Genomic DNA, 10,499 nt, shown 5'->3' on the forward strand with positions numbered 1-10,499 from the left:
CACACATGCCAGCTGGGTGACCTTGGGCTAGTCACAGCTTTTCGGAGCTCTCTCAGCCCCACCTACCTCACAGGGTGTTTGTTGTGAGGGAGCAAGGGCAAGGAGATTGTAAGCCCCCTTGAGTCTCCTATAGGAGAGAAAGGGAGGATATAAATCCAAACTCTTCTTCTTCTTCTTCTTCTTCTAAACTGAGGACCTCAGATTCTCCCTTTAAATCCATGCTGAAGAGGGTGGATTTAAAACGAGAATCTGGAAAAATTTGGGGGGTGCCTGCTGTCAGGGGTGCAATTGTTAAGTTAGAAGCATCAAACTTTCAGGGTATCTTTAGGAGTCTCTCCTAATGATACCACCCAGGTTTGGTGAAGTTTGGTTCAGGGGGTCCAAAGCTATGGACCCTCAAAGGTGTAGCCCCCATCTTCTATTAACTCCCTTTGAAAACAATGGAGGATGGGGCACTCCCTTTGGGAGTCCATAGCTTTGGACCCCCTGGACCAAACTTCACAAAACCTGGGTGGTATAAGTAAGAGACTCTCCTGATAATACATCCCATGTTTGGTGAAGTTTGGTTCAGGGGGTCCAAAGTTATGGACCCTCAAAGGTGTAGCCCCCATCTTCTATTAGCTCCCATTGGAAACAATGGAGGATGGGGGCACCCCCTTTGGGAGTCCATAACTTTGGACCCCCTGAACCAAACCTCACCAAACCCGGGTAGTATCATCAGGAGAGTCCCCCAAACAATCTCTGAAAGTTTGGTGCTGCTAGCCCAGGGGTAGGGAACCTGCGGCTCTCCAGATGTTCAGGAACTACAATTCCCAGCAGCCCCTGTCAGCATGGCCAATTGGCCATGCTGGCAGGGGCTGATGGGAATTGTAGTTCCTGAACATCTGGAGAGCCGCAGGTTCCCTACCCCTGTGCTAGCCCAAACAATGTGCCCCCTGCAGGCCAAAAACCAAAAAAAGCACTAAAATGTTTTTAAAACCCACAAACGGGTGGGCGGAGCTTCGGACATGAATGGAGGGGGTTCAAACCCGAGAACCCCCCCCCTTTACCTACGTGCATGGCTCTATGTCCCCATTGAGAAGAAAAGCATAGCTAAATAAACTTATACAAAATGCTGTCATGGCAGGCCCAGGACCCAACTGCAACACTGCAATCTGATGCCCATTTTTTGGAGGTCACCCCCACCTTGCTAAGAGGGAATCCTGAGTAAACATACATAAAATTGGCAGTTAACTAAACTGACTATTGACCACACCCTATCCCACCTGTTAAACTGAACCGGTGTTAGTTTACATCACAAGCCAAGACTTTGGTCTCAAAACATCAGGATTAAATGCTTTGTCAAATTCTTGGAAGAGATTTTTGCCTTGCTCTTGCTTGCAGCAGCTGAGTCCAGACAAGGAGCTGTTTTCCATTAATTATTGAAAGTAGAAATCTACCCAGGGAATGATCCCCAAGATGTAGGTCTACACAGCCTTCCTTTAGCAGAGGGTCCCCTCCCCACCCAGAACTTCCGAGCTGAGCATATTTACTGCCCAAAATTGGCACTTGTTTGCTGAAGCAACAGCCTCCAAAATTGTTCTTTGGTATCTCGCGCGACAGACATTCTTTCCAAATCCCTTATACTCCAGTTTGTATTTACCTAAGCTAATGAGATATCCCTGGTACAGCACAATAATTACTCACCTGTGGCTTTGGCATTACACCAAGCAACCTCCTCCCCTCCCCAATGTTTTGGGGACAAAAGGGACTCTTCCTCTGTACCCGTTTCAAGGTCTCTGCATGGATTTTTTCCCCCTTGAAAAAGGAATTATCCTGAGGCTGTGAGGATTTGGATAAGGAAGAAGAGAAATTTATAGCTTTCCCAGGATGCTTCTCCCTGGCTGTCTGGAACAAGTTTCCTTATAATAAAGGTACCATGCTTTTCTTCCCAGGACTTCCCACTCAGACGCCTTCCAGAGCTTTGGGAATACCTGCACTGATCAGCCACAGGCTGTCAAGGTGAGCAGCAAAACCAAGGTTAAAACACTGTCCTCGCCTCCATTTCCTTTCCTATATTTTCATGAGGTCATTTTGAGCGGCCAGTGCCAGTTATTGTTTGCTGACTGGAATTCCTGAGGTAGTTACCCCAAAGGGGAATTCGCCTTTGTGGTCTGGGATTCTCCTCTTAAGAGAATAATTGTGCCAACAAAAAAACCAAACAAAAAATATTGTGAGGATCATAACCCAGCAGAGAAAAGCTCTGGACAGATTTTTGGCTCATAAACATACACAAAATTACTGGATGCCTCCAGCCACACCTTGATAAACACACTGTGTGAAATTATTGCCTGATTTCTGTCTTTGGACCTGAGGAAATAGATCAGGTTAGGCAATAACCCCTTGGTGGATGCTGGCAGCAGTTATGTTGTAGTGAACAGTGAACAGTGTGCACTTGATTGTTTTTGGTATAGCTGGAGTAATTCTGATATTACCTGCAGTGCATGCACGGCTAAAGATGTGATACAAATCCCACATTGATCCAAGTACTAGTCCTTGGTTCTATTCACAAAGTGAACCCCCTCCCCCTTATGTGTCTTTCTTACTAATAGATATTCACTCTACAAATATGCTGTAGCTGCATTAACTGCAACACATGAACAGTGCAAGTGGCTGGCAGCTAGAACGTGTGAATTTATCATCAAGTTTGTTATCAAGTAATTTCTTCTTCCCTTGATCTCCAGGATCAGTATATGTAATTGTTTCTAGAATCTTAGATGAGGATCACCATTATTTCTGAAAGCAGCACTTCGGCCAATGTGCCTGGAACTAAGAAGCAACTTTTTTGTTACATCCCAACTGTCCCAGAAGCCGACTGAGAAGATCCTGTAACCTGCTCCCATTTCCCCTTCGGCCTGCTGCCTCTTCTTCTCCATCTGTTTGGATGGCCCCGGCAGAGTAAAAGGTTTGAAGGCCTGGCTGCCAGCCCCGTCCCAGCCCCTGGCAGCAGGACCCTCAGGAGAGGGGAGAGAGAATCCCTTCCCGCCCATTCCTTGAACTGTGGTCTAACCCTGCCATTTATATCCACAGGTTAGTTAAAATGCCAGCAAGAAGAAGTGCCAGACAGCATGAGAGGGCAGTCGCCCTGGCCCAACAAACCCCGTTTTTGTTCAATCCCTTCGTGCCATACCCATCTTGGCTGAAGGGAAATGGAAGCAACAGGACACTTGGGACGAGAGGAAGGCTAGCCACGCTCCCTCTTGGCTACCCGGTGGTGGGTGGTGGGTGGGTGGTGCCTCTCCGGGTCTCGCTCGCGTGCTCACTGATAACTCCCCCAAAGAACAGCCCAGGGGCCTTGACCGGATCTGGGGAGGTCCTCTGCCTTGGCCTCTCGATCTCGCCATTGGGGGAGGGAAGAGCTGGAGAGGTCCACTCTCACTTTGACCCCCAGAAAGGGAGGGAAAAGATGGCCCTACTCCGCCAACTACTTTCTGCCAGTGCTGCCCTTGGGATCGGCGGGCTGCAAGAAAAGGCTAAGGCCAGGAGGCCTCGCTGATACCAAGGGCTGCGATCTGACCAAGGCCCTTCTGAAACACGGCCCCTCACTCGGTCCCTCCCTCTCGGCCCCAGGGACTCCTGACTGAAAAACAGCTGGATAGGAGAGAGCGCCTGCGGAGACCCTTTAAGCTGCGCGACCACCGTGCACGTGTGAACACGCTCCTGCAATGGGGAAGAGGTTCCGATGGCAAAGTCCGAGAAATCAGCCTTCTTGTTCCCTCTGCCTCCCGCACGCCAAGCGACAGTGCCTCTCCCCGCCTCGGTGCCGGGGCAGGCCGTTCACTCGCTGCCTCCCCGCAGGCGTTTGCGTGGCGCCTTGACGGTAACCAGGTTTGACGGGGCGCTGCTGCGGGGTCAGCGCTCTGCTGGCCGCCTAATCCGGCGCTCTGCAAACAGCCTCGGCCCCTCCCGCCGGGCCCCCGGGGAACCTCTGGCAGCAGCAGCAGGCCGAGCTGCCCCGGGCCCCGCATGCCAGCAGGCGGCATCTCTAGGGAGTCGCGGGCCCTGCGAGCGCGGGGAGCGCCCGGGAAAGTTGCTTGGCTCGGGCGGGGCGGAGGCGACGGGGGGGGGGGGGATCGCCGTGGAGGGGCGCCCTTCGGGAAAAGGCGGGAATCTCTGGAAAAGGAGGAAAGAGGACATCCCCCCTCCCCGACGGGGACTCCTCTGAGGGACCCCAGCAAAAATGTGGGCTGGGGTGGCTGAAGGGACGAGCTGAAGAGAGAGGAGACCCGGCAAGGCCGGGGAAGGGGGCTGCCGCCGAGGGGAAGGTGACCTTTCCAGAGCGTCGGGCAGCGGGCAGAATCCCACCCCCAGGCAGGGAGGAAAGGGGCAGCCCAGGCCCGGCTCTGTCCCTGCTTCCCCTGCCCCATGGGGCTCGCCTGTTCCCCCGAGGGGGTCTGAGAGGTCCTCTGTCCCCAGCAGAGGCGTGCGGGAGGGAAGGCGCAGGGAGCCGAAGGGAGGGCCAGGGAGTCCCACCGAAAGGAGAGCTGGAGGGGGAAAACCGACGGAGGAGCCCTGAGAGCGGGAAGCAGCGGAGGGACAGAAGAGAAGCCGGCTCCATCGATCACTCGCGACCGGCTGGCGGGACTGGACGAGAGGCGCCGGCTGCTGGTGCCATTTGAGGGTGGCCTCCACCGACAGCACGGCTCGGCTGGGGCAGGGGAGCAAAGTGGCTACCCACCACCTTCTTGGCAAAACCGAAGGTGCCACCATCCCTCTGACTTAGCAGGCCAAGTCCCCACGCCATCGCCGCGCCAGCAAGACGCGCCCCCTCCTGCCCTGGCTGCAGTTTCTCCTGGAAGTGGCTGGGCTCAGGGCTGAAGCAAACAACTTTTATGGCGCCCGACTTTCAGCTCCCCTCTTGAATTGTCCCTGTCCTTCGCCTGGAGGGGCTGAGAGGCAGCCGTCCGTCCAGCTGACAAAAAAAAAAAAGCCTGAAAGGGCAGATCGGTCTCCCTCCCTCCCTCCGCCCGCCACCCCCTCCCCAAAAGCCGGCTTCCCCAACTGCATCGACGTCCCTCGGGGACGCCATTGTGCGAGGGTGACGGCCCGCGGGGCCGTGTGGGCTGGCTCTCTTCACGGGCCTCTAAGCGGATCTCAGGGGGTTCCCGCCTCCCACTTTCCTCAGATCAGCTCTTAAGGCGCCGGGGGAGTGCGTGCGATGGTCAGTGGCCCATGCTCTTCCAGACCTCCTCTTTCTCCCCCGGTGAAAGGGTCGCCTCCGTGTGTGAGAGAGAGTGGGGGGGGGAGGGCGCGGGAGAGACTTCTCCTTGGAGAACCTCTGCCCTTCCTCATGGCCAGCAGCCTCCGCGACGCACAGGACGCTGAGCCACAGATCGACGGAGGAACGACGGTTGTCCTTCTATGACTCGGGTTTCCAGCTATGGCCTCGGCAGACCTTCCTTCCCCTCCTCCTCCTCCAGCAGATTTCGCTGCAGTGTTCAGCTGCAGTCCCAAAGTGCCGCAACCAACTTCCCTTCACCTCCAGCACCCCCTCCTCCCCCTACACAACCTGAGCCACCGCAGTTTGCCAAGTGCCGGAGGAATACCGCTCTTTACAAAGAAAGGAAATATTCCCCGCAGCTGGTTTCCGCAGGGCAACGTTGTCGGTCCGATTACAATTCTGCATCTCAAGAGGCAAAGGATTTCAGATCTGAAACAGTTTAAAATGCAAGTTAATTGTTTGCCAATGAAACCACTAATACAGACAGCTTTCGAAGAAAAAGAGCTCTAATATATACATTTTTTTAAAAAAAAATACACATCGCAGTATGTCCAGTCAAGGTTTTATGAAGGTTATTATTTAACCTGCATCTTCATGCAAAGGGCGAGGGTGACGAGAATGGCCAATAAGAAGGAAATGACGTAACAATCTTCTTCTCTTTCTAAGGGGAGAAGTGTAGGTACAGGGGTGCGTGGCAGGACATAGCCAAAGAGAAAAACACCTTTAGGACCTACTGATTTCGACAGAAGTAAGCAAAATCCTACTGTTCTTTCATTGAAACCGGTAGACTTCAATATGCTTCTTGAGCTGATTCTCATTTTTTTTAAACTACAAATTTAAAAGTAGCTAAAGTACATTTCAGTTGAGGGGGAGTTGATGCATTAAAAGTGCCCCAAATGGCATCGTGTCAAATGGCATTAAGGGATAAAAACAGGACAAAGAGTGTATTTCCCCAAATAGGAGATGGACCTATAGAAATGCACCCTGTCCTTTCTCCTGCTCCCAACATTTTCCCTCTCCCTAAAACCTTCCTAGGGGATTCCTGTGCAAATTAAAGTGTTCAGGCATTCTTGGAGGTTTCTGAGCTTTCCCCAAAATCACAGGTGACTGTGTAAAAATCAGTATGTGTTAACATGTCATCACCAAGGATATTTTGACTTTATATATGGTTGGCCATCGTTACATGCCATATTTGCATATTCAACAGCGCATCAATTAGTACAATTTTTAGAGTAGCTTGCTTTTTTGTATTTGTAAAAAAAAACCCTGAAAAAATAATGTGCACAAATCTAACATAAATTTGTTTGCTTGGAAAAAAAACAACAGCAACCATGTTCCTCTGGAAAGAATTGAATTTAGAGACCAGATCTGCGAAGTCATGCACTCTTACACAAAATGGGGCCAAAATGTCTGCCAGGCCTAGACAATCACAGGAAGGGGACTTCACCACGGTTCAAAAAAGCAAACAAAAAAAGGGAAAGAGTTTTTATTACTTTGATAGAAAGCAATAGGAATTTCTTAGAATTTGCAACCACTTGCAAGAATGAGTAATTCAAATGGATATGAGAGGCTTACAGTGGTGCAGTAAAGCAATACAATTAAACAGTTTCTAAAATAAGTTTCGGAATCCATGCGGTCTTACAGACTTCCAACACATCACCCAAGAATTAGATCCCTTGAAATCTAAGGGATTTAAGTAATGTGTTTAGGATGAAGATACAAGAGTATCTCCAGGTAGCTCTACTCTAAAGTAAACTGAAGCCCACCCACAGACTCAATAGGGACTTAACGAGTTACTGCAAGATAAATGACTTGGGGAATTGTTTGCCAGCTGATATGAAGAAATGAATAAAGGGAAATAATCCTGCATTTGGTTTTCCACATGGTAATTCCCCTCCCTTTACAAATGCAACCTTTAAATAACCATGTTAAAATAAAATGTTAAAACACAACTTAATTTCCCCACTAACCGTTAAATAAAGTTTCATACCAATTTCTACTTCCATAGTTAGGCAAGGCAGAGAGACATTTCAAATCAAATTTCAAAGCAGTACACAAACGGTAAGGATATCCTCAACAACAAAACTGTGGTCTAAGCGAAGCAAAGGGGAATGATGTATCAATATTTCCCGTATTACAAGAAAGTTAGTACCCCACAGGGCAAAATATAGATCCTAGGTGGGGTGGGAAATAGTCAGACATCATTTTCTGTTATCTTTAAACCCAATTATTATTCATCATCAAAATTCTTGTAGCTCTGCTACACATCGTGCCAAACCCAGTGATGGTGAAATTATTTAATCTGACTTCTGTCCCAAGGGACACGAAAGATAGAATATTATCCATCCCTATTTAAACTCCTATGCTACTTGAAGACAGAAAACCTAATAATCTAGAAACTCATTTCATGTTCCATAAATAAACAAAGTAACAATCAGTGCTATGGAAAGTATTTTAATAGGTCGCCTTCCTTAACAATACTCAACAGATATTAAAATAATATCCCAAAACTACACCATATATATAGATTTATAATTTTTTTTTTGGAAAAAAAAGTTTGTTCCCTTCGGGGTTTTCTCATTCACAGAAACTGTGAGTAGTCTAAACCCAAGTCGAGATTTCCCCCCTCATTATAATTAATGTTCCATGTTATATTTATACATATAATCAATTTCCAATCTCTAGTTTTAAGGCATGCCATGAATTAGTACATTTGGACTGACTGGTTCCAGTTTCACTTTTAAATTGATTTAACTCAGAATCGAACTCATCTTTAAATTTTTATTTGTTTTCCTTTTTAGCTGAAATGCTTTTTTTTAGTAAACTATATACACATTTTAAATTCCCTTGCAACGCCTAAAACGAATTAAAATTATCCCACAATGCATTTACAAGAAAAAATACAAAAAAAAGTTAACAAAAGGGGAAAAAATGCAGACTTTTACAAAATCTGGAATATTGTGGTTGCTGGCAAAAAAGGAGTTTTATAAATAAATAAAACAAACAAAAGTAACCTCCCCTCCCACCCTCCCAAAGCAAACCTTACGGTGTAAGAACTACAAAAAAAAGTTTAAGCTTGGTTTTGGATTTGCATCCTCGGTAGATGTGTAACAAACGAGCCCATTATCTTTGTTTCTCTTAGGCAATTAACTGACAGTCTTCACAAGAAGCCGTGACTACTTTAAAGCTTCTGTGCGACAAAAAAAAAAAGTTGGCATCCCCCTAGATCTTTGTATTTTCAATATTTATAGTCATTTGTTCTCCCTCTCTCTCTGTCTCTCTCTCTGTCTTCCCCCCATCCCCAGCAAATAAAATCATCTGTGCCTCCTGGGTGAATGATAAATACTGTACAAAAAATTCTTTTAGTTAAAACACAGACTGTCCGTCTAAAACGCAACATCAACATAGGAAAAAAAAACAAGTCCCCTCCAGTTTTAGAAACTGGTCCTTAGGGGTGAGAGGGGGGCAAGGAGGGGGCCAGGAGTTTCCTTCGGCCAATGTCGCCTTCTCTGCCTTGGGTCCTCCCCCACTCTGCGCTTCCGTTCCCAGGGCAATTCCTCTCTCCCCGCACCGCCCAACTTCTCTCCCCGTGTCTGTCTGTCTGTCTGTCTGTCTGTCTGTCCGCTATGCTGTTCTGTCCAGCCGGTCGGGACTCGGGCGTCCGGGCAGGGGCAGAGCCGGGGGAGGCGGGGGTCTCCTTGGCCGGGCGCGTCCGTCGGTGGGCCGGGAGGGGGGACTTCAGATGTGCGTCAAGGGCACCGTGCCGTTGACCCCCGTGCCGGAGCCCTGGTAGTGTTGCGGCAAGGAGTGCAGGCGGCTCTGCGCCGCGGCCGCCGCCGCCGCAGCAGCCGCAGCAGCCGCCGGGTCCCCCCCGTCGCCGCCGGGCAAGTACATGCTGATCATCTCTCGCAGGTCCCCGGGGCAGGGGGCCCGCGAGTGCGCCGAGGTGACGGGCGGGCTGACGCTGGGCTCGGACTTGACCAGGGAGCCCAGCGCGCCCAGCGCCCCCGACGAAGCGGCCGCAGCCGCCGCGGCCGCCGCTGCAGCCGCGGCCGCGGAGTTCTGGTGGGGCTGGGCGCCGTAGGAGAGGCCCCCGTAGGCGGAGGGCGAGGCGCTCATGTAGCCCTGCGAGTTGGAGATGGGGCTGTACTGCAGGGCGCCCATGTCGTAGCGGTGCATGGGCTGCGGGTTGTGCGGGTGCGGGTGGTGCGCGTGGGCGTGCGGGTGCGCCCCTCCGCCGGGGTGCTGGCTGTAGGCGAGCTGCGCCTCCTGCATCATCGCCGCCGCCGCTGCCGCAGCCACCGAGCCCGGGTAGGCGCCGTTGGCCCAGCCGTTCATGTGCGGGTAGCCCCCGCCGCCGCCCCCGCCTCCACCTCCTCCTCCGCCGCCGCCGGGGCTCTCCAGGCGCTGCCCCACGCCGGCCGGGCTGACACCGACACCCATGGACACGGGAGGGCCGCCGCCGGGCCCCGCGGCGCCCAGCAACCCCCCGGCCAGCGAGTACTTGTCTTTCTTGAGCAGGGTCTTGGTTTTGCGGCGGGGCCGGTACTTGTAATCCGGGTGCTCCTTCATGTGCAGCGCCCGCAGCCGCTTGGCCTCGTCGATGAAGGGCCGCTTCTCGGCCTCCGACATGACCTTCCACTCGGCGCCCAGCCGCTTGGAGATCTCCGAGTTGTGCATCTTGGGGTTCTCCTGGGCCATCTTGCGCCGCTGGCCCCGCGACCACACCATGAAGGCGTTCATGGGCCGCTTGACCCGGTCTTGGTTGGCCTTGGCGGCGGCAGCGCCACCTCCTCCTCCTCCGCCGCCTCCTCCCCCGGCTCCGGTCTGCCCGGCCAGGCTGGTGGCCACGGGGGCCCCGCCGGGGGAGTGCAGGTCCGTCTCCATCATCATGCTGTACATGGGCGCAGCTGTCGGGGGGCCGCCGGGCCGGGCGGCGTCAGCACATAGAGCGAGAGGGCAGCAGCAGCAGCGCCGGGGGCCGGCGGGGAGCGGGGAGCGGCGGCCGCAGCAGCTCAGCCCGGCCGGCGAAGGGCAGCGCCACAGCCCGACGGCGCCGTCGCCTTCCCGCCCTCCGAGCGCCACGGCAGGCCGGAGGGCGCGCGCCGGAACCTCCTCCTCCTTCTCCTCTTCAGGCAGCAAAACTTTCTCCCTCCGGCTGGTGGCTGCCTGCCCGCGCCCGGCTGCTCACTCGCACAGGTGCCGTCGGGCGGACAGGCGACGACGGCCGGCAGCGGCA

General features: G+C 52.3%; 1 protein-coding gene across 1 annotated transcript; it reads right to left on the reverse strand.

Moving 5' to 3' along the window:
• Positions 1-6,731: 6,731 nt before the first annotated feature.
• SOX1 (SRY-box transcription factor 1) lies at positions 6,732-10,232 on the reverse strand. Its single transcript, XM_048495492.1, has one exon. The coding sequence runs from the start codon at positions 10,160-10,162 to the stop codon at positions 8,999-9,001; it is 1,164 nt and encodes a 387-aa protein (XP_048351449.1). The 5' UTR covers positions 10,163-10,232; the 3' UTR covers positions 6,732-8,998.
• Between the last annotated feature and the right edge of the window lie 267 nt (positions 10,233-10,499).

Source organism: Sphaerodactylus townsendi, linkage group LG04, assembly GCF_021028975.2.
Source record: "Sphaerodactylus townsendi isolate TG3544 linkage group LG04, MPM_Stown_v2.3, whole genome shotgun sequence".
NCBI lineage: Eukaryota > Metazoa > Chordata > Lepidosauria > Squamata > Sphaerodactylidae > Sphaerodactylus > Sphaerodactylus townsendi.

Bases quoted from the DNA above. Each gene is read 5' to 3' on its own strand.
- SOX1 (XM_048495492.1), bottom strand. From the start codon at position 10,162: ATGTACAGCATGATGATGGAGACGGACCTGCACTCCCCCGGCGGGGCC.